The sequence below is a fragment of the Dromiciops gliroides genome, chromosome 3 (assembly GCF_019393635.1).
Source record: "Dromiciops gliroides isolate mDroGli1 chromosome 3, mDroGli1.pri, whole genome shotgun sequence".
In the NCBI taxonomy this organism is placed as follows: domain Eukaryota; kingdom Metazoa; phylum Chordata; class Mammalia; order Microbiotheria; family Microbiotheriidae; genus Dromiciops; species Dromiciops gliroides.
Genome location: NC_057863.1, coordinates 433,968,502 through 433,992,775, shown reverse-complemented (window position 1 = coordinate 433,992,775; position 24,274 = coordinate 433,968,502). Strand labels below are relative to the sequence as shown.

The 24,274-nt window shown below is 36.9% G+C and overlaps 2 protein-coding genes across 2 annotated transcripts in view; both read right to left on the bottom strand.

Annotated features, from left to right (window-relative positions):
- TTN (titin) overlaps nucleotides 1-24,274 on the bottom strand; it is a 336,226-nt gene that overhangs the window by 232,453 nt on the left and 79,499 nt on the right. Inside the window, 14 exon segments of the mRNA XM_043993320.1 lie at nucleotides 197-475; nucleotides 625-912; nucleotides 1,035-1,313; nucleotides 1,419-1,697; nucleotides 1,806-2,084; nucleotides 2,186-2,467; nucleotides 2,560-2,838; nucleotides 2,954-3,241; nucleotides 3,360-3,638; nucleotides 3,737-4,015; nucleotides 4,485-4,763; nucleotides 4,862-5,143; nucleotides 5,660-6,223; nucleotides 8,522-8,800. Of these exon segments, the coding sequence (XP_043849255.1) occupies nucleotides 197-475; nucleotides 625-912; nucleotides 1,035-1,313; nucleotides 1,419-1,697; nucleotides 1,806-2,084; nucleotides 2,186-2,467; nucleotides 2,560-2,838; nucleotides 2,954-3,241; nucleotides 3,360-3,638; nucleotides 3,737-4,015; nucleotides 4,485-4,763; nucleotides 4,862-5,143; nucleotides 5,660-6,223; nucleotides 8,522-8,800 (4,215 nt within the window).
- Nucleotides 15,844-24,123, bottom strand: LOC122747099 (muscle M-line assembly protein unc-89-like). Its single transcript, XM_043993321.1, has 2 exons — nucleotides 24,045-24,123; nucleotides 15,844-23,888 (listed from the first exon to the last, which is right to left on the bottom strand). Exon 2 carries the CDS (start codon nucleotides 23,845-23,847, stop codon nucleotides 17,650-17,652), a length of 6,198 nt encoding a protein of 2,065 aa, XP_043849256.1. The 5' UTR covers nucleotides 23,848-23,888; nucleotides 24,045-24,123; the 3' UTR covers nucleotides 15,844-17,649.

Below are 24,274 nucleotides of genomic sequence, written 5' to 3'. Positions count from 1 at the left end.
AGGTGATAAGATTTATGTTCTAGGAAGTTTTTTAAAGGTAACGAAAAGATTTTTTTTTTTTTACTAAATTACTCCCCACTATCCCTACCAAGAAAGGAATAATACTACCCAGCGCCATGACCACCACAATCCCAGCCCCCTCCAAACCCCTGGCCCTGAAAAAAAATCAAGGAAGGAAAGAGATATAGAGTCAGACCTTTTACAAAAAGAGTTGTTTTACAAGTGACTGTGCCAACGTCATTGCTTAGCTGGCAAATGTAGGTTCCAGAATCCACGCTTTTGACTGAAAAGAGTTCTAGGATAGTCGAAGTATCATCTTTCCAGACAGACCGAGCTGCTCCCGTGTGCAATTCTTTATTATCTTTAAACCACTTTATAGTCAAAGGTGTAGTCCCGCCCAAAAGAGCCTTCAGCTGGACTCTAGAACTGGGGGCCACATCTTGGGACTGTGGCTTTTCCACAAAGTAAGGGGGCTCTAAAGAAGTGTGGAAAAAAAAAAGAGGAGGAGGAGTGGGGGAGGAGAGGGGAAGGAAGGTTTGTTTTAGAATTGAGAAGTGAATTCGAGACCTTAGAAATGAGACGACATATGTCTTTCTCATTAAATGAAAAACAAAAGTTCCAAACCTTTGACTGTCAGATATCCACTGCACTGGTTATGGCCTGCTTTATTTGTAGCAGCACAAGTATATGTGCCGCTGTCTGCACCTTCCAGCTGGCTGATTTCCAAAAATGCCGTGTTGTCATGGAAGGAAAATTTGTATTTTTCACTAGCGAGGATCTCTTGGTCATCTTTAAACCACTGGATGCTTATAGGGTGGGATCCAGCTACTATGCACTCTAAGTCAATGAAAGAACCTTTAATGCTATCCATTTTCTTTAGCTTTTTGGTGAATGAGGGAGGAATGATTAGATCTGTCCAACAAAAAGGCAAAAAAAAAAGAACAGTTAGGACAGATACCTTTTGGAGTTGTAAGAGATAAAGAAATAGGTAAATGCCAATACCACCCTCTACCACCACCAAGAGGAATACAAACCTAAGACATTTATGCTGGCTTTGCAACTACTCCTCCCAACATCATTTTGAACCTCAAAGGTATATTCTCCACTATCTTGCTTTTCTGTGGATATAATCTTCAGTACGGAGACTGTGTCAGTGACAGTGATTTTATATTTGGGGCCCAGAGCCAGTTCTTTTCCATCTTTGAACCATTTGGCTGTTATCTCTTTAGTTCCTGAAAATTTAACCTGTAAGGTTGCTGGATCACCTTGGGTAACATCTATGGACACAGCCTCATCTGTGATTGTTGCTGGTTCTGTAGCAAACACAAGGATGAGATATGGATTTATGATTGTTTAATGGGGAGAGGCTTTCAGGTCAATATCCTTCCAAGCATCAGGGAGAAGTGTGCTGAACTAACCTTTTACTGAAAGCAAAGCAGAGCATCTTTGTATGCCTGCATCATTTTTGGCTTCACAGAAATATTTCCCATCATGCTTTACTTCAATGCCACTGATGTACAGACTTGCTACATTATTCTCAAATGTCATTCTTATATTGTCATCTTCGGTGATCTCCTCGTTATCTTTTAACCAAGTCACAGTGATTGGTAAAGAGCCTTTAAGAGTGCCCTGGAAGGCTGCAGTGCCACCCTGCAGGGAGCTCGTGCTCTCAATCTTCTTGACAAATACTGGAGGTTCTATTAGAAAAATAAATTCTTCATGAGAACCAGTTCAGTAGCAACACTGGTAAAAATGTAGAATTTGCATGCAATTAGAGCATGCCTGTATTTCTAGGTGACACGAACCTTTTAAAGTGACCTTAGCACTGCATGTGCTGCTGCCCACCTCGTTAGTCACCTTACACTGATATTCGCCGATATCAGGGGCATCAAACTTGAGAACCTGAAGGCTAACCAACTGATCCTGAATAAAGGTTTTATACTTTCTACCACTTCGAAGAGTTGTGTTGTCTTTAAACCAAGTAATCTCAAAGGGAGGAGTGCCTGCTACCTCAGCCAACAGCATCACATCATATTCTCTCAAGACTTCAATTGGCTGGAACTTCTTGCTAAAGTAAGGTGACTCTATAGTACAAAAGAAGATTGTTTTGGTTAATAAGGCTCTGGGATGTTTGCTTCAGGCTAAAACCTTGGGAATGCCTGAGGCACAATGAACAAACACACACCTTTCACTATGATAATACTACTGCAGTGATCGCTTCCGGCTTCATTTTGAGCCTCACACATGTATTCTCCACTGTCTTCAATGGCAATATCTGTAAGTCTGAGGACGGCAGCAGAGTCCACAAAAGACATTTTGTGCTTGCTGCTCTCCTTAATTTCTCTGTCATTGACAAACCAGGTTATTTTAATAGGAGGGGTGCCTGTGACTTTGCAGGCTAACTGAGTTGAGTCTCCCGTTTTCAACAGTTGTGAGGGCTCTAGCTTTTCCACAAAGGTAGCAGGTTCTGTGGAATGGAGAAAGTTATTAAGAAGGGAGAGAAAGAAGTAAAGACACTGCAAAACAGCAGCACAAAGAGGTCAAGAAAACAAGGCAAACCTTTCACAAACAAGTTTGCACTGCATTCCACTGCTCCAGCCACGTTGCTGACTTTACAGGTGTATTTGCCTGAGTCTGATGTTTTTACTGTATATAGTTCCAGGGAACTCTCTAAAGATTCTTTGGTAATATAGCAGCTGCCACCAGAAACCAATTCCTTGTCACCTTTAAACCATCTGATGTTGAGTGGGGTAGATCCTTTAAAAGTACTCTTCAAACAGACGGTGGATCCAGGTAGCAAGTCCCTTGACCCAGGTTTAACGACAAAGCTGGGAGGTTCTGAAGAAAAGTTGTAAGAAAAAATTTCAGTGAGTTAAAAATTGTCTGGAAGTGAAGAAGCTGTAATTATTGAATGCTGTGCAGTAAGAAGTAAAAGAAAAATAGTTCCTCCAACCTTGCACAATTAAAGCACCGCTACTATCTTTGCTTCCAACGGAATTTGTGGCGCGACAAGTGAAGTTCCCCGCGTCACTCATGTCTACTCTGCTTATCTCCAAGGAGGCTGTGCCTTCCACAAAAGCTATTCTGTATCTGTCTGATGAAGTGATTTCTCTGCCATCTTTGAACCAGGATACCCTCATTGGAAGGGAGCCAGCAATTTTGCAGTCCAGACGGCAATCACCGCTGACAACACTGTCTAAGTTGCGTAAGGGTTTGGTAAAGAATGGAGCAATATCGCGATCTGTCCGTGGCACAACAAAAGAGAAGAATCAAAATGGGAAATGGCTAACTTATTTTTTTCTTTCTATTTGTTGTGTTTTAAAAAATAAGATACATAAACTGTCTTTAAAAATACTAACCCAATACAGTAAAAGTTGTCTCACAGGAGCTGCTCCCGACTTCATTTGAAATTTCAAATGTGTATTGACCACTATCGTGTAGTTCAGCAGAGTAAAACTTGAGCTGGGCAATATTGTTCTTAAAGCTGAATCTGTATTTTTTACTGGAAACCATAGGTTTTCCATCTTTATACCATTTAGGCTTAAGTTCTGGGGTCCCCGAAACAGTATACTCCAGGGTTGCCGGATCTCCTGCAGTCACCTGAATCAGTTCTGCTCTCTCAATAATCTTGGCTGGTTCTATGGTAGCATTAAAGAATTGGGCTTTAGAAAAGAGCATTAAGGCTTCATTTTAAATGTAAATGAAAACACAAAGTAAAAAATGCTCCTACACTGACCTTTCACAGTTAATTCCCCAACAGATGTTTGACTTCCAGCTTCGTTCTCGGCTAGGCAAGTGTACTTGCCACCAAAACTAATCTGGACATCAGGGATTTGCAAAAGTGCAACGCCATTGGAAAAGCTCATTTTGATTTTATCATCTTCTTTAATGATATCTTGTCCTTTCATCCAGGTGACTGAAATAGGTTCTGAACCCCTTACAGCTGCTTGCAAAGTAACAGTTTGCCCTGCTAGGGCAGTAAAATCGTCCACTTTCTTTACAAAAGTTGGTGGTTCTAGTTTAAAGAGGAAAAATAAAAAATAAAAACCCCTCTTTTGCTACTGTACATTTCGATATACATAATGTGTATATTTTAGGTGTCTTATCTAGGTTGGGTTTATCTGGCCCAAATACTATGTTATGCTACACCATCAGTTACCCAGATGAACTGATAAATGCTCTAAGAAGAATTACAATTCTATTCTAGGAAAAGGAGAAAAGTAGATATAAGAGCTTTGCCCATTGTAGGGATGGATGATAAATGACTTATGTGTTACTCTTTTGTTATCAGGAATAAGGATTTATGCTACTGTCTGGACTGCTGAATGAATGGAATTACTGAATTTGTTCCCAAGATGGGGGCAAAACCAAAGATAAAATGCAGTTTTAAGAGAATATTAAAAGAAGAGACCATACTAGTTTGATCTGAATAAGAAAGTTACATTTTCGATGGCTTTACAAGATGTTAGTTTTCAATCACTAACCTTTAAGGATGTACGTCGCACTGCAGCCGCACTTCCCAACCTCATTAGCTACTACACACTCGTATTCACCGACGTCTGCGCTATTAAATGAAAATACCTCCAGAGACACAAGAGACTTCTGAGAAAGCAACCTGTATTTCTTACTACTTCGAATTTGCTTCTTGTCTTTAAACCAGCTAATTTCAAAGGGTCCGGTGCCTGAGATTTCACAATGAAGAACAGCATTGCTTCCTCTCACTATTTCTGCTGGCTCAAGGGTTTTGATGAAAGAAGGGGGTTCTACAAAAGCATTAAATCACCAATAAAGAATTAGTTACAAGCAATGGATAAAGAAATGTTTCACTCAATACTGATAGGCAGTAACTGTGAAGACAAACCTTTGATAACTATTTCAGTACTGCAGCTATCACTGCCAACATCATTGATTGCTTCACATGAGTAGGTTCCACTGTCTTCCACTTTTACATCAGTGATATCAAGCACAGCCTCAGAGTTGGCAAAAGACATTCGGACTGTGTTGCTTTCACTAAGTTCTTTGTTATTTTTAAACCAGGTGACCTGGATCACAGGAGAACCTTTGAGTTTGCAGTGGAGACGTGCTGATTCACCTGGGAGCATTAAATAAGATGGATCCACCTTCTTCACAAAGGATGGTGGTTCTAAATGAAGATTATACAAAAAAAGAAAAAAAACCCTGAAACATGAACTTCACAAAGGAAAAGCAGACAGAACAACAGGACAAAAGAGACATGAATGTGATCAAAGCCGTGTTCCCTCCACCCAGCCATGTCAATCAATATTAGACTCTTTCCCCAGATCCCCAGTACAAAATTTGTGTTAGCTAAAGAGCACTTTTTAAAATGAAGAGACATAACACACATATATACACAATCATATATACAGATATACACATCAGACACTCAAAAATTCTTAAAAGTGATGAATTTGGAAGAAAAGAAACTACAAATAGAGACTCAAAAGAAGAAAAGCAAAAATGCATCTTAAGGGAAACCAAAGATTTCCCAATGCATGTCAAGAGTGAGATTATTTAATAACAAAATTTATTAGTTATAGATTCCCTACCCCAGAGTCCACTAATTTTTTTTTCTATTATGAATCTGGCAATGGCATGACATAGACAAAGATTAGGGGTGTGAGGGGGAAGCAAGGCTTACCTCGGATAGATACAGTAGCAGAAGAGGAGCTGCTTCCAGCCTCATTGGAGGCTGTGCAGACATAATTCCCTGAATCCTTTAGTTTGGCCAGAGGAATCTCAAGGGATGCTATTTTATCCTCAAAATAGATCTTAAAATCTTTTCCAGCAGGGATTTTTTGCCCATCTTTACTCCACGTTACTGTCACTTTTCGATCTTCATCCACTTGGCACTCAAGATGCACCTTCTTATTGACAGCAGATTGCACAGATTCTAATTCTTTAATGAAATGTGGCTTATCAATTATGATCAGCTCTGCTTGGCAGATGTCTGCCCCAAACTTGTTAGAGGCCTTGCAAGAGTAGACTCCTCTGTCTTGTGCAGTAAGATTTGAAAGCTCTAAAACGTGCTTGTTGTCTGCATCTGAAATCTTGCATTTAGGTGAAGGTGATAAGGCAGTGCCATCTTTTTGCCAAATGGTGTCAATTACAGGGGTCCCTGACACTGTACAAATGAATTTGGTTGCCTTCCCAACAAAAGTTGTAACTGACTTAGGTCTGGATAGAAAGGTGGGAGGAAATGCCTCTGCAAAAGAAATTTTAAAAAAATAATTATATTCAGTTTGCACTCATGATCTTGTTTCTGTACAGTTCAAGACAAGAGAAAAAAAAATATGATTTACATCTTGAGATACTTATTACTTAAAGAGAGAACAATGGAACTGTGGGACCAAAGGGGACGCCAAAGAAAAGGAACGATAGCATTTTTTACAGCAGAAAGTCAATGTAAAACATATGGATGAAAAGAGCCTGCAAATTCTGCTTCATGTAGTAATAGCCCAAATCCTAATGATACCATATTCTTAATGGCAGATAGTTCTGAAGCATCTAACCAGGAACTTAGCCAATTTTTTATTTCATGTCATTTAAAAAAAGATATGCAGAAAAGAAAAAGAATAGCATCCGAATACCAGAGCTCAATTAGCAGGTTACTTTTCTAAAGAGAAAGGAATATTATGTGGAGTCCATGGAGGCCAATGCAATTATACAAGAAAGAGTTTCCCATGCTCTTTATCCCTTTTCCCACCATGGTCCCTTTCATCAAATATCTAAGTGACTGAGCTCCCCAATGTTCTCCTGAACTATTTCAAGACTATGGAAATATTTGGTAACAGTCCTTTTCCATTTCATCCCTTGCAATGTGAAATAAGCCTTCGTGCAGTACAGAATATCCCCTCCACTGCCAACTCCACCACTCCACTCTGTCCTCCTTTATCCTAACATGTTCAGCTAGTCTTGCAGGAGGTTTTAGGTGTCATTATTCAATGTTTTGTGTTGAACTGATTCTAATTAGAGAACTGAATGATTACATTATGATAAACAATATTACTAAGATTTCTAATCCCAAAGGAGAGATTCTAGGCTTGGTTTTTGGAGAGTTCTGAGCAGCTCTGAGCACATTTCCTGGAGAGAAGAGCTGGGAAGAAGAATAAGATTAGGGAAGTAATGTTCATTCTTAAAACCCTCTATCTTTCAGAGCAAAAATGTTCAGTATTTGTCTTATATATTCGCCCACTCCTCAAGGAACAAAATTTGGCAAAAGTTGGGGGGCAGTTTTTGGTTCACAAACAAGGTCTCCATCAAGAAAACATGATAAACCTCAATTTCTAACCTCAACTTTCAATCCCCATCCTTTAATTGTCTGCACAATATCCTCTGGAGGAATATAAGATGTATCTATTAATTTGATTTTGCTAACAAGTGGATTCAGGTGGTTGATGGGCATTATAGAGTCCCCAAGGCACATTTTAGGGCAATGGACAAACTGGGAGGAAAAATGACCTTTTGTTAAACTTTGCCATTGAAAATCTATGAGGAAGTTGGGGGAGGGGAGGAAGTTGTGAGGTAGTACTATTAAAATATTCATAGAAAAAATTTGGTGAGGAATGACAATGGAATTTCTTATTATTTCATTGACCATTCATAATTCAACTCCATGATCCATGTAAAAACTGTTCTTGCTTCACACTTAAACATCTTCTAAACTAGAACTTCCATTATTGTCTAGTAGAAGAAAGCTTTACCCGATATAATATAGTACAACCAGGTCCCAATTAGTATGAATTATGAATCCTGTAAAGTAGTTGTGTGTATTCAAGTTTACATTATTTGAAGTTATACTGATGTAAAATATGGTAATTGGTTCCAATCTAAAAGAAATATGCAGCTCAAATTTGAATAATGCCACCTCTTTACAGGACTCATTATGCAACTAATAGAGACTTAGCTGTTTCAAGCCAAGTAGTGAAATCCTGATAAAAATAAAATTAAAGATAAGTACCAGATGTTGACAAACTTACTTAAAATTATTGTACCAAGTAGGTAGTTCAGATACCCTTTCACCAAACAAATAGAGCTGGTCATTTTTTTAAAAAAGCAAAATAGAAATAATTTTTTTAGATGTCACTTTTGCATATTTTCACTTCTCTCTAGGATACCTCTTCCTAAAATGAATAGTCTATTTTAGAATTCATTTGGATTGTTTTTAACCCTTTACTATAGTCTATAAGGAAAGTGGTTTTTACTTTTCTTCTATCAGTTGCAGAAAAATAACTGAAACCAGAATTTTCACTTAGTTTCTGTAACTAGTTATCTTCTTCAGACTTTGGTTTTTGTTCTTGAGTTTTAAGAGGAGTAATTTTCTGGACCTGTATAAAAACACGGTTATTTATTGGTCTATTTATAAATAGTGCTTTGTAGCAGAACATTCCTTTAAGTCAATGAACTTATTAACATATTACAAATAATACTGTTTTCTGTCTCTGATTAGATTGGTAGGGATGTGAAAAATAGGATGATGCACCCATTCATGTGCTGCATTTACCTGTTACAGTTAAGGTTGCTGTACAGCTTACGCTACCATATTCATTAGAGGCTTTGCAGGTGTACTCTCCACAGTCAACGACTTGAGTTCTCAGAATTTCCAGGCTGGATATGTAATTTCCAGATCTTATTGAGCACTTTTCACTTTCATAGATTTCTCGGCCAGCTTTAAACCACTGGAAGCGAACATTGGGTGCACTTTCGATCTCACAAGTGAACTTAGCAAGGTGTCCAAGAGCTACCTCCAATGGTTCAATTCTCCTCTTGATGACTGGGGCAGCTAGAAATGGAAATAAAATTTTGTCAGGAAATTTTGTCTTGCAAGTTTTGTTTTTCTATATTGTGGCTGTTAATGAAGTGATGACCTGAAATGATTGCAAGCAATACAAGAGGGTGACTAAGAAAAAAAATGTTCCAAGTGAAAGCCAATGGGAAAAATGTGTTTGACACACGCAGTGGTAACTCTGCAGTCAGTCAGGAAAACCTAATAATTACTAGGATGTGATAACATTAACTAACATGCATAGCATGCTATGAATTCTATGCAACACATTGTGCTACCATACTAAAAATAAAATGTGAAGGAAAACAATATTTTAAAAGATAATATAACAAAACCCAAACGAATGAAAGAAAATGTGAATAAAAAGTACACATGAACAACCAATCATGGTTTTTAAAGAACAGGGTTGAAATTGTTAATATAGGGGGTTTGCTAATTGCTTTCTCATAACATAAAACTATTTCCTTATAGCAAAAGGCTAAAGGAGCATTAGAATATTTAAAATAAAAAGAGAAAGCAATAAAATGTACATTTTTTGTTTTCGAAACCAAATGATGAAACAAAATTGATAGCAAGTTACTGAATGGGGGGAAAGGAAGAAAATTTTAAACCATGATTAAGTCTGTGACCTCATGAATACTCACTCAATCTATCATTTACAATGACAGAAAAGATAACACTCTGTGATGGCTCTAAATCATTGCAACCAAGTGAATATTAGTTTTGGACATTTCATGTAAAGAATCCAACCTCTTTTTATTATTGTGAGTTTTGCAGAAGTTGATGTCTTTCCACTTTCATTGAGTGCCTCACAGATATACTCTCCTTGGTGTAGTTCCTTGTTCACTTTGTCAATCACCAGTGAGTATGTGTCATGATCTTGTAAACACTTGAACCTTTCATCTGGAGATATCAGTTTGCTCTCAAAATACCAGTTTACCTCTTTAGAATTGGTAATTTGCAATGTGAAGTGTACAATATCACCTTCTTCTGTAATGGTATCTACCAAATGCTTTTGTATAACTGGACAATCTTTTCTAGTCAGACTCTCTTCTGGCTTTTCTACTGTAGCCATGTTGTTTTCCATGTTGTTGTCAACAGAGAGGTCCTTCTTTTCCTCTGCTAATTTTATTTCATCATCTTGCTTTTCATTGGGGACAGAAGTTAGCCCTTTAGTGACTGCTGTGGGTTCTATTTCTTTGACCTGACTTTCCACAAGGAAAGAACTGACTTCTTCCACTGAAATAAGGTTGTCAGGCTCTACTTCTGGTGCAGTAGTGACTTCAAACTGTTGTGCATCTGAGGAAAAACCAGCTTCTTCCTGTAAGCTTGCTGTAGTAACTGACAGAGGGCCAGTTTGGTCTGCTACCAGTATGTTTCTCTCCTCACAGACAACACACCATAAAGCATCCTTAAGTTCCATTTCCAAGTTAGTCCTCTGAAGGTCAACCCCGTCAATGACAACAGTGATTTCTTCTGTAACAGAATTCACTGTAGTTATGAGATAGGTGCACATTATTTGTTTAGGCTCTGTGGTGGGTGCTATGGTTTTGACTTCAACCTTTTCAATATTTCTGAACCATTCAGAGAAGATGCAAGGATGTTCCCTGGCAATAGCAGCTTGCAGAGCTTTTCGGATCTGAACCTTTATGTTAAGTTTATGCTGATCTGGAATAACAGGGGCAAACTGTTTTTCCTTAGAAAGGACGTCACTTCCCTGAACCTCATGCACACTCTGTATTTCTTCAGGTTGCTTTTTGTACTCAGTAATTTGGGTTTCTGTCCTTGACCAGTCATCTGCATGCTCTTCTCTGAGTAGTTGCTTTTCCTCTAGTCCTAGAGGAAGTTTTATGGACTGTCCTTCCTGAATTCTGGCTGCAAAATCTTGAACTACAGTTTCTAATTGATCTGTACTCACTACAAGGATATCATGTTCTTTGGTGCACACATTTTCTGAAAGAAACTGTGGTTCCTGGCTCATCTCAGGGACCACAGTTTCAATACCCTTGAAACTATCTGTTAGCCCTTCATCTAGACTCTGATTTTCAGTTACTATGGGTAACTGCAGAACTGCTTGTGTCTCTTGATCTTGGACAGCCACTCTCTTCTCTTCCTCAGCCACAGGGACCGCATTTTCTTTTGAGAGAGGTACTTCTTCAGTCACATCGCCAGAATACAAGCAAAGCTGGGGTTCACTTGTAGATTGTGGATAGCTAATTTCAGGGCTGTTTGGCATAGTTCTGAGTTGCTCTTCTGGGAACATACCATTGTCTTCTGTGGTCACAATACCTTGAGACATTTGATCAGTGTATGGTGGGACAGCTTTTGACGGAGGCTTTTGAAAATTTAGCACATCATCTTTGGAGAGAGTTTTATTCAGTTGTCCAGTCTGCAGTTGCAGTGTAGGAGATGGAAGGCACATTGACTGGTCAGTGGAGGGGAGTTCACTGGTACTTTCAGAAGTGGGTCTAATTTGGTCTTCCATGATGATGGATTGCAGTAAAGCTGGGCTTTGGGGAAAAGCTGCTTGGTCATCTGATGGTGAATCAACTTTGGATAGTGCTACTTGCCCCTGCACAATCTGCAAGTTAAAAAATTCTTTGCCTTCTTGGGTCTCTGAAATTCCATCAGTGGTTACTGTATGCATATTCACAGTGTGCTCATATGAAAATTGCTGTTTTTCTTCAGTGATTAAAGCAGCTTTCAAAACGACGTCCTTTACAAGTGACTCAGTTTCTTGCTCTAAGGCTGATATGCCTAGGTCATTCTTAGTGGGTAAATCTATTTCAGGAAGACTCAGATCTTCAGGAATTGCTTTGGTGGATTTTGTTATCATGGGTGAACCAGACAGATCAAGGTCTTCTGTAAGTACAAGAAGTTCAGCAGTAGATATGGATTCTCCCCATGTATTTATGGCTTTACAGATATACATACCACTATCTTGGCTTTGAGGATCATTTACAATAAATGTCCCCGAACCATCTGGATTATGAATGATAGTAAAATATATATTGGTAGAAAGCTGCTTGTCATCTTTAAACCACTGAATTTTAGGGGATGGTTCTCCAAGCACTGTGTACTCAAAGACAGCAGGGATACCTTGAATACACTGAACTGGTTTCAACTTCTTCATGAACCAAGGAGGACCTGGACTTCCAAGCTGTTCCAAAGTTTTCTCCACCGTGGCTTCTGCTTGACCATCTTTGAAGCCCTTCTTCCCTTTGGACTTTACTTTTAAATGGGCACTGCATACTGTCTTTCCATATTCATTGCTGGCAACACAAGTATAATCTCCTTCATCCTCAAATGTGGTATCTATGATGATCAAACTGTAATCATTCCCATCAAATACAAATTTGTAGGTAGTAGAAGTTGTTAACTGTATTCCATTGAAGAACCACTGAATTTTAGGTTTTGGTGTGCCAATGGCTGTCACAGAAAGTTTGGTTACATCCCCTAAGCTTATTTCAACATCAGACACTTTTTTGGTGAACTCTGGGGCACTCCCCTCCTTTTGCAAATCAGATTTACTTGAACAAATGGAAGACTCTGATACAAGTTCAAGTGTTTTATCTCTATCAGACAACTGAAGGTCAGTGTTGTAAATTTGAAGGCTTTCTTCCTCAGCAGATAGAACAGAACTAGAATACTCTGTGTGGAGGGAAATGATCATTTTTTAAAAAGATGCTTTACTATAAAAATTAAATATAAAATAATCTAAAAACCAAAGTAAAAGGATTAAAAACTACAGTAACTTATAGAGATGTGGGGTTTTGTACTATTAGTAGAATTCTTATAAGGTGATTTTTGAGATTTTAAAAGTTTTTTTACATTTAATTCAGTCATATGAAATTCATTTCTAAAAGACACTATAGAATATATTTGTTAATATGCCTCTTCTAATGCTTAAAATTTCATGAATTTTAAATCTACTTTTGTATGTTTCTATGGTATATATAAATGAAGATTTTCTAAAGTTTACTCATTTAAAGTATTTAAGTACTTAAAATAGAAGCCTAAACTAATTTAAGTTCTCAAAATGGCAGAGCCAGAATTAAAGTATATACTTAATTTTTTAGACTGCGTATTGTAGCACAAAATTTTTTTTTTATCAAGCACCTTGCTGTCAACTGTATAGTATTTATAAAGAAGAGTTCTCCTAAGCACATCATGCAAACAGTGACTCTTAATTGCATTATCTAGGCCTCCTGAAATTAATGCTTATCTGTGTTATTATTTTTATTTGGCAAATAAATATAGTATTTTCCCCATGTATATATTAAAATTTTTAAAAATCCACTTGGAGCCACAAAGGTCCTCATTCAGTAAATGACATAGGAATTATTGAAGCAAAGATAAAAGGTCTTTGCAGTCAATAAATCTTTTATATTGGGATTAGTTTTATAAGATATTGAAAGGATACTGACCTATTATAGGCGTCACTTGGGGTAATTGGTGTTGAATGAAAATTGCTATTTTGGACAAGCCTGTTCTTTTTCTTTCTCTATGCTTTTCTTTAGAAGTAAGATTAAAACATTAAAAGAAGGTGCTCATATGTGTGGTGATCTATGGTAGGAAAGTAGAGAGCTATTGTCCTGCGATTGAGGAGAAACTAACTCAATTATTAGGCATCTCTACTTTCCCTATTATGAAAGACAGCACGAAAGAAAGATATAGAAAAATCATATGATCATAGATTTAGATAAGGGACCTTAGAGTCTCGAAGATAAATCTGAGCCCCAGAAAATTTAATTGACCGTGACTAAAGTCATACATACACCTAGTTAATGGCAGAGCTAGGTTTCAAACCCATGTCCTCTGACTCTAAACCTTGATATCTTTCCATTGAACTGTACTTTCTAGCTGTGGAAAAAAAGAATTTAGTCCTGTAACCCAATTTCAATTTTTTCTATTAAATTTTATAAGTAAATTAGACAAATATATTTTATTCAACCATTTCCTAAAAGAAAATCTTTTAATTTCATTGTCAGTACAGAATGATAGATGCCCTACTTCTATTGTGAATTAATTACTAATAAGTTCAAATTTCATTTAATTTTTGAACTGTTTATGCAAGAAACTTGGGCAATGTAAGGGTTCGGAAAGAAAGATGATATCAATAAAACTGAAAATAGATTTTTCTTGCTTAAAAAAATCCAAAACAACAAACAACCAAAATTCTCTGGTTCACTGAGACTATGTCTAAAATTTCCAACATACAGAGAAAACCTGAGATATCTGGTTCAAATTCCAAAACTGCACTGGTAAAACATCCAAATAAATCAGTTTTTGACTGAATGTTTCACTTTTTTTTTTGTTTTGTTTTTAATTTTTGCAGGGCAATGGGGGTTAAGTGACTTGCCCAGGGTCACACAGCTAGTTAAGTGTCAAGTGTCTGAGGCTGGATTTGAACTCAGGTACTCCTGAATCCAAGGCCAGTGCTTTATCCACTGCGCCACCTAGCTGCCCCCTGAATGTTTCACTTTTAATCCAAATATTGAGCACCATATTTGTTCTATATAAAACTGAACTACCTTAGGTATAGCTGCCTATAATTCCTGCTAAAAGTTTAGATAACTATGATCCATGATCACTTTCAAAAACTTTTTTAATACATGAAATTTCATTTGATATTATGAAGCTCAAAAACCCATTGTTTCCAAAACAAAACATGTAGCCACAAAATGCCTTCAAACCAAGAGAGTTGTTAAAAATCGAGTGTTCACAGGAAATGTGGTTTCTAAAAAATATATTTTGAGTTGGAAGGAATTTAATGTTTTTAAAGAAGATGATCATGAATGAGAATACTTCTAGGTGATCATGTGAGAAAATATTTTTACATGGCATTTGGACTGATAAGAAGCAAAAAGTTGACTTTTTGACCAACTCTTTGCCCCCTTGCAGTTCATCGCTGAAGGAGAGTGTTTGTAGCTTTGTGTCTTTTTAACCATGATAATGAGCACAAAATTAATCCTGAAGATTTTGTTAGGAAAGTCAAAGAGCCGAGAGAGAGAGAGAGAGAGAGAGAGAGAGAGAGAGAGAGAGAGAGAGAGAGAGAGAGAGAGAGAGAGAGGAGAGAAAAAATCCCAACATTAATATTTGAAAGTGTTTTATTGGCTGAGGAAAACCTATACAGCAATACTTGAAATACAAATACAAAACAGTGAATAGGAGTAATTACTGTACCCTGATTGAGAGAATAAAAGAAAATATTTGTTCTTAGTTATTCTGCATTCCCTTTTGAATGTAGCCGTCAACATTCATTCTAGGAGACAAGGCAATCAATCTTGCTCTGTGATTCTTTTTTTTTTACTTCAGTAGCTAATTGCTCTTGAATCATATTAAAGATAGACCAGGCTTATGCTTGATTCCCTTCTGCAGAACTGCATTAGTGATATAGCAAGGTACAGGAAGTGTATTTACTTTAGAAGTAAAAATTCTAGTATTTAACTAAACATAAGAACACTGGCCAAAGTCATAGGCAACATATGGACCAGACCCACTTGTTGATTATTTTAATCAATGAGTCCTAATAGTGCCTTTCAATTTAACAAACTTGTGGTGACCATTTTAGTGGCATCTGTGATTTACAATATATAACTAATCTAAGGTTTTCCTACTACAATACCCAAGGACCTCTACCGGAAATGAACATAGATATACAGTTGGAAACTATTCCTACTTACCACAGTGCTGAATCAGAGAATCTTATTTGCTTTTTCTCATTTTTAAATATTTAGAAAAATAGAAAATGGCATGTTAGCCATGAACAAGGTTAGCAAATAAAACGCAAATGAATTGTTAGGAGTGCTCCATATTCAATCTTTTTATGGCCAAAGGTGGTGAAACCAGAGCACCCCCCCCTTTTTTTTAAAGCTCAGTAGGTGGGCTTACAATGGTTTGATACAATGAACTCTTTCTAACATCAGAAAACATTTAACTTCACCATCAAAATGCTTTGTGGGTCCAGTAAATAATGAGTCATTGTGTGTATATATATATATATATATATATATATATATATATATATATATATATATATATATATATATATGTGTGTGTGTGTGTGTGTGTATACATACACATCTCATATGTATGATATATAGTGTTGTACTATGTGAATATCATTAATTATTATCTTTTTTGAATGTCATTAATTATTAATAAGGCACTAGATTTTTTTTTTATGAAGCTCATTTTAAGGTATAAGAAAGTCAGTATCAACCATTGACCCTCCTAGATTGGGTTGTTCTATTTATTATGACTTCAGTTACTTATAGCTTTTAATTTTAAAAGTTTGGGAGTTTTTGATGATAGAAAGAGTCCATTGTAAAAAACCACCATATTAAACAAAGGAAATATAGGATTCATACAGAAAAAAGAGATACCATATATACATGTTATTTGAGGTTAAAATTCAAATGATCATGTGAAAAGGTATTTATTGAATACTGTTCAGATATTGTTCAAATTAGGTAAAATATAATTGTGAGTCTTACTGTTACATAACCAAATAGCAATAATGCAACAGCTTATGATTAGATTTAATCAAGATTCATATTTCCATTACTGTATTCCATTTCATTTCCTCATTGCTACAAAACTGAAACTATTTCTCAATTAATTTTTGTCTTAATCTAGCATTGCATAGCATAGAAACTTAGAGTTGGCAGGTACCTTAGAGATTATCTAGTCCAACCCTCTCATTGTATAGATGAGAAAACAGAGCTTCTCAATAATGACAGTTTGTAAGACTATGTTTAGATAGAAGTTCAAATGACTTCTTCAGGTTATGACTATTTCAAAGATGGTCATTTTTAAATGATCAGATAAAATCATTTTATTTTAAAGAAGTACAATCTATAATAAAGGCTTAGCATATTCCATTAACAATTTCTTATCATTTTAAAAGTGAAATTCAGTGAAAAAGTTAAGACATCTTGTTGTCTTGTACTGTTAGTAAATAGTCTGGAACATATGTTATTACCCACGTCTTGGAGAGGTGCATATTCACTGGTAGGAAAATCCTATCAGCAAATGGCTGATAGAATGCTGTTCAAATACAGAAGACCACTTAAGATAGTTTTTGAATTGTGCTAAACAAAATAATGAATCCTTTGGAAGACATTTGTGGTACACAGAGTTTGAAAAAAATTTTTTGGATGGCTTTAAAGAGTGAAGAGTCAGAACTAGCCATCAGTTAGCCAAAATTGATTTTGCACCACCACTCCCTTTTTTGTTGGCCTCAAGTCAGAGTTAATAATGGTCATGAATTCAAATGAACAATTCCAAATATGGGTTATAACACATGTAGAGAGAAAAGAAAGGTGATGCTAATCCTTTATTGATTTTCTGCTTGCTCATCTGATATAGCCCTCAATTTCACCTCTTTTCCTTTGAACACACAGTTTATTTGCAGGTCTTTTACTCACTCAAAGAGAATGTATTCCAATGACACATTATCATGAAGGAGGAATGCAACATTTGGATGGGGGTCCACATTTCACTGTACTTGATTTCCAAAGTACAGGTAAATTAGAAGTACAAACAACTAGATTACCAAAGAGATATTTAATAAGTTTGTTCACAGACTAACATACATAGACAATGGCTCAACATCTTAAGCTGCAGAATATTTACATGTAATAAAATATAGGATTTCTACATACAGAGCTTACATCAATGGAGCATTAAAAGTACTGTTTTCAAAAGGACTTTACAAATGGATACACCTGAAACATCTTCTAGGACTATAGATGTTGAAAATATGAGAGCATCTACGACAATTATAATAATTAGACAGATGCTAAAAGATAGTGGTCTTGTGGCTTGAGCTTCTAGACTGTTCAACAAAATTTAGTTAAGGTTAAAGTGGCACAAGTCTCTGCCATTCCTAATTGGTTTGTTGCTACACACCTGTACTCGCCTTCATCAGTTGGGATTAAACTTGTAATAAATAGATTATGGAAACCTGTGTCACTTTCCTCAGAACTGAATCTATCTCCTTGAACCAATTTTCCATTTTTGTACCAGTGGACAGCGGGCTTGGGAGAACCACGAACCAGACATTGGAAGTAAGCTGCTGTACCTATAGGAGAGCTACAGTCAGAAATCGCTTTCATAAATCTGGGAGGTCCTTCTACCACATGAAACTCAAAAAATCTGTCTGAGTATTTGCTTTTCAGGACTGCTTTCTCCTTAAAACTACTTACAGTTACTTTGCTTTTTCTTAATGATGTTGCAACAATTTCAGAATTTCCTATGGTGAGAGAGCCCCTGCAAATAGCTTCACCTACATTGTTCACAGCTCTGCATCTATATGTGGCACTGTCTAAAAGGCAAACCCTCCGAATTTTAAGAGAATGATTTCCCTTCTCATCACTAACCACATATTTAACACCATCTGGTTCAATATGTGTATATTCTTTATACCATCTAATCACTGGAGTTGGAATGCCTATTACTGAACATTCGAATAGAGCTTCCGAATTCTCTGGCATTTTATAATCACAAATTGGCTTCGTGAAACGTGGAGGCATTTCAAATACTTCTAAATCAATCTTTAAATCTCTGTTTTCATTCTCCGTAAAAGCCAAGTTGGGTTCTACTAAGTTTGAAGGGAGAACATCAAGACTTACAATCATGCTTTTATGATCAGAAGTAAATTCTGGAACAGTGACTATTTTCACTTGCTTCTCAAATTCTTTAACATCATTCTCCCCTAATTCAACTTCCAGGACAATTTCCTGAGGAGAAGGTGTCCTTGATGATGAATTTTTTTCCAAATCAAACTCCATAATGTGCTGGTGTGTTACTGGAGGAGGGAGGGCCACCGCCCTTCTGTCTGGAGGCAAAATGTCAACTTTTGCAAAGCTTTTGGCTTCCCCTATGATATTCACAGCATGACACATGTATTCTCCCTCATCTGATTTTTTAATGTTGCAAATTTCCAGAGAACACACATTGCCTACCCTTTCTATTTTGACTCTTTCATCTGGTTCTAGTAATGATTTATTTCGGTACCATTTCACACCAGGAACTGGGAATCCCTCAACTTCAACAATGAAACCTAATGTTGTGTTTTCAAAGATCCGTCTTTTGCTAAGAGGTGAGATGAATGATGGTGGCATTTCATTTTCTTTTGGTTCAACTGCTTCATTAGGTGTACCAAATGATTCTGAGCGCCACAGATCATATGCTGGGCTCCTTTCTCCAGTAGGTGTGTGGTAGAGCTCATTTGGTGTGCTGTCCTCTCTTGCTATTTTTGATGGAACTTTTCTTGTACTCAAATTGAGCTTTGTTCCCCCTGAGGGTGTGGAATATCTTTCGATTGTTTCTTCTCCAGAAGGTGTAGAATATCTCTCAGCACTCTCTCCACCTGAAGGGGTAGAATATCTCTCGGTACTTTCTCCTCCAGAAGGTGTAGAATATCTTTCAGTTATCTCTTCTCCTAATGGTGTGGAATATTTTTCGGTTGTATTCAGAGAAGGAAAATATAATTCAGGTGAAACAGGAGTTTCAAAATGTTCAACTGATGATGGGGGTGTATAGAATTGGTCTAATTCCGAGATGTCCTCACTGCTTGTGCTTCCAAATTCAATCGACATATCTGATTCAGGAGAAAACGGACGAGCTAGTGATTCCTGCTGCTGGTTGTAAAATTCATAGACAGTGTTGAAAGTCACATCTTCGACCTCCATTGAAGTAACTGACTCATTTTGGAAAAGTTCTGTCTTGTTGTCTTTGGTATCAGGAGCCTTCTGCTTTCCAGCAGAGAGTAAATATTTCGCTAGGGAGGTCTCCGATTCCACTATTTCAGTAGTGTGTGCCTCATTTACTTCAGAAGTATTTTCAGAAAGACAAGTTTCTCTTTGTGTAACATTAAAGGTTTCAATAGTGGGTAAAGGCATTTCTTTTTCAATTTGATTTTCTGCATAACACTTTTCTTCTTTGAAACCATCTGGTTTTTTTGCTGTTTGTCCATTTTGATCTAAGTGTTCTTCAGTTATTAGAAAGGGGAAATACTGACTTAAAGAAAGTTTTCTGTCCTTTTGATCACTATTGTGTTCTTCAGGACTTACACCTTCATAATTCTGCATTCTCATATCTAATTCTTCAAATGAAGATGGATTAAGTGCCAAGATGTGCTCTTCTTTTTCTTTAATTTCAGATGTAATTAAATGCTTTTCCTCGCTTGCAGCCTTTTTCAAGTCTGATATGAAGCTTTCAACTCCAGTTTCTGGTAATTCAGGTACTAAGGTTTGGAACAAAGGTGGTGTTTCATGACGAGTTTCTTTGGCTCTAGACTTGTGTGAAAAATCTATTTCTGAAATACTAAAATCATGTTCCTGAAGACAAGAGCCCTTTTTCCCTAGGTATAATGTATCTTCATCAAAAGAGCTTTTTTCTAATTCAATCACATGTTCATCGGAAAGTTCCTGGCTGGCTGGAATTTCTTGTTCAGTCAGTGGTGTGGTATTTTGTACATTTCCTGATATATCATAGACATCCAGTTTTAATGTTTCAGAATTAAGAATTTCATCCTTATGGTATATTTCTTTCTGTTGCTCAAAAATTTGCCCTTCCTGCTCCTTAGCTGTATTTCCCAAGTGGGAATAAATTTGTTTCAGATCAAATACAATGCTCCCCAAATCAAATTCAATTATTTCAGAGGCCAGTTTCTGATCTTTAACTACTTTTGGTTCTACTTTATCTGATTTTTGGTTTCCATCTTCCACATCCTCTTTATGAGGGTGAGGCTGCCTCAGATCCGATCTAATATATCTACCAGGGTCAGCACGTTCAGAAGCTGGTGCCTGATTTTCTAAACAGCTCTCTTTCCTTTGTTCCTTCTCTTTCTCTGCAAAATTCTGTCGCACTTCAGAAGAGAGAAGTTTCAAATTCATTGCAAAGTTATGTGAATCGACTTCAGCATTCATATAAGTTTTCACATCTGTTGTTTCACTCACCAGTGGGGTATATGACTCTGACTCTAATGGTTCTGATGGAATTCTTGAGTCATCAGTCCTTGTTGGTCCTTTGAAGCATACATCAGACACTTGACTTTCGGCACTTCTAAAACCATACTCTTCAGGGACTACTTTTCTCTTCACATTTTTGTCTACGTAACCACTTTTTCCATTGCAAGGCTCTTCAGATACCATAATGGATGAATCTTTCTCTACATAATGTTTCATTGTCCTTTCAAACTGGATATTTGACAAATATCCAGCTGTTGTATGTTCATAAATGTTTTCCTTTTCTATTCTTGCTTGTTTACTAAACTGGTTCACCATCTCAAAAGGGTAAGCTCTGGCTTCATCTCCCTCTGACTCTGTTTGTTCACTTACAGATCGGTCCTTCCCTTTACTCTGGCATTGTAAATTTGTATTTTCAACTCGAGGTGGCTCATGGATTATTATGGATTTTGTCACACCTCGCATAAATCTAGCTGGTTTTTCTTTGGAATATACACAATGCTCCTTCTCTTTTACTCGTAGCTGCTGAGCAGTCTCAAGAGTCTGAAAATATTCCTTTACTGAATATTCTTTCACATTAGATCTGTTTGTAAAAGAGTCAATTGAATAGTCATAAAAATGCGCTTTTGCAATTTCTCCCTGCCTTTGTTCTTGTCTGTTTGTGAAGTGTTTCATCTCAACATCACCAATATTTTCTAACTGGTTATAAAAACTAAGACTAACAGGCTCCACAATGAGATCTGAAGCACTTTCTACTCTTCCTGAGTTGTTTTCGGCAATGCAGGTATATCTTCCTGAATCTTGAGAACTTACTTCATTGATATATAACCTGTACCTACCATCTTCTTCCTCAATTCCAAACCTCTGGCTCTGGTTCAAGGCTATGCCATTTTGATACCAGGTTACATCGGGCTGGGGATCTCCAGATATTAAACATTCAAGTATTACTGAATACCCTTCTCTACATTTGATAAGTTTGGGCATTTCGGCTAGTAGTTTGGGTGGCTCACTGAATGAAAATGTAAATTTGTGTTTGGGAGACTGAAGAGCTTGATCTCGAGATGTTACTTCAGGTACAAATTCAACTGGTTGGAATGCTTCTCTAAATTCTTGTTCAGGAGTAGGGGTAGCTGCTGTTATCTGAATTTCTACTGGATACGAAAGTAATTCTAAGTCTTCTGTGGTAGAACTGGATGGGTTAACTTCTGAAATGGACACATTTGATCTGTCTTCCTGCCAGAAAGTTGAGGTCCCTTCTTTCATTTGGTCAAATGCTAATGTAAGTTCTTCTTCATCCTCAGTGTACTCCTGGAAGGATGGGGCCTGACAAGTGTCATGTGGTTTGGCCCTAACTTTCATCATACCTGATGTTTTTACTGTTCCATATTGGTTAAATAGCACACATGTTACAGAGCCCTCATTTTGAGGGAGAACAGAAGAGAAAGTTAGCCTTGAATAACCTTCAGTAGTTTGGATAATATAGTCTTGTTTGCGTGGGATTGGTATATCATTGTTATACCAAGTCACTATGGGTTGTGGGTATCCTTGAAAGTAACAAGCAAATATGCAACAATCTCCTTCGTTTACTTCTTGAGATTCAAGTTCATGAATGAATGAAGGAGGGCAACGTTTAAAACGTTTCTGGAAAGGGCTTTCAAAACGAGTTGCTTTTTCCTCTATCTCAGTTTGTGATTCGTTGACTTTCATAGAAACTGGGTGCTTTTCTTGGGGCAAATCTCCCTGTCTTATTGTTTGCCTGTCTACCTCTGTAATTTTCTCAATGTTTTCAGAAGTAGCAAAAGATTCACTGGTGTATGATGTAATAATGTCAGATGTGATATCATTATTTGAGGCTACTGTGCATATTTCTTCATTCATATGTCTACTGCTCATGTATCCTGAGGATTCTTGGGTTATATTTTCTGCCATGAACCCTTCAAATTCTTCTACTACTTGGGTATCCTCAGTAAATATTTCCTTGCTGTGAAAACGTTCTGAATCAGTCCCGAGTGAACTTTTTGAATCTTCATGAAAACTGTCTCTTGGAAATGCATCTTGTGTCATCATGATATTGGTCTGGAAGATGTCTTCATCAATTGCTCCTTCAAAAGTGGTTTGGAGACTTTTAGAAGGCTCTCCACACATTAAATTTTTATCCACATGACTCTGAATATCAGTTTCCTCAGTAGAATCATCTATATAATCCTTATTTCTATCTAGATAAGATATGGGAAGAGTTCTCATTTTTTCTCTAGAAGATGCACTGTCTTTATTGCTAGCTTCATTTCTCAGAATTCTTGTAACCATTTCAGAAGACGTGTCTAAAGAAGGTAGTTTCTTTTTTTCCAATAAAATTCTTTTAGCTTCCCGTAAACGCTGTAACTTCATTTTGGTCTCCTCATCCAAAAAACTCTCACCTACATTAAACCATTCCTGTATCTCAGTGTATGTGAATTCTTTTCTCTTAGCAGGGATGGTTTTCTTGAAATGTATGGTTCTCCTTATTCCCTTTGGTTCAGCATCTTGCATTTTGCTAAAAGGAGAGCCAATGAATCGAAGATCAACCTTCACCCTGTCTTCTATTGTTCCCTCAGCTAGAGCCTCTACACTTTCACATGTTTTCTCAGCCTTTTTTAAAAATTCCAAATATTTTCCCTCTTGTTGCCTTTGCACAACAAGTAATGATGCTGTTGACTCAGCTGATCCTTCACTGTTAATTGCAAATAATCTGTAGCTTCCTGAATCTCTGTCTTGTACATTTTTAACCTCTAGCCTAGAAATATGATTGTGTAAATCATTTTCAGTTTTTATCACCCTACGGAGACTTGTTGATATAGGCCTATTGTTGTGAAACCAGGTTATCTTGGGTGTTGGGCAGGCTATTAAGCTACACTGGAAAACAACTGGTTCTCCCTCTAACACATATTTAAATGTAAGCTTTTGGGTAAATGAAGGCTTAAAATTTTCAGGCCAAGAGCTTGTTGAGCTTATTCTCTTTGCATATCTTTTAGCAGCTACCAAGCTATGACCTAAACAGTCTTCAGAATCTGAAAAAGCTTCTCTCATATCTCCTTCCAAATGTCCAACTTCTTCCTCGAGGAGCAATTCTGCAAAAAAAAAAAAAAGGGTAAACATCACATTACAAAGCCCTCTTCTATTTCCCATAATTTTTTAAAAATTGAAAATAAATTAAATGGCAATATAAAAATAAAACAAAGTGCATGCTACAGAGTTCTCACAAATCCATAAAAAAATTCACTCACCATATTTGTTCGAATAAACGCAACACCATGCTCTGTTTTAAAGATTCTGACACGAAAATCGTTCGTTGTCTGTTCTTTTCTTCAGATTGTTGAACTTTCTTCTTGAATGAGCAAAAATGAATTTCAAAGTATCATGTTCCTGTGCATGTATGTTTTGCTGGCAGAAAACTGTTTTGTGCTTGGGTGGCTAAGAAGAAAGTCTTACCTGACTTGCAGAGAGCAGAATAAAC

Bases quoted from the DNA above. Each gene is read 5' to 3' on its own strand.
- LOC122747099 (XM_043993321.1), bottom strand. From the start codon at position 23,847: ATGAGAGAAGCTTTTTCAGATTCTGAAGACTGTTTAGGTCATAGCTTG.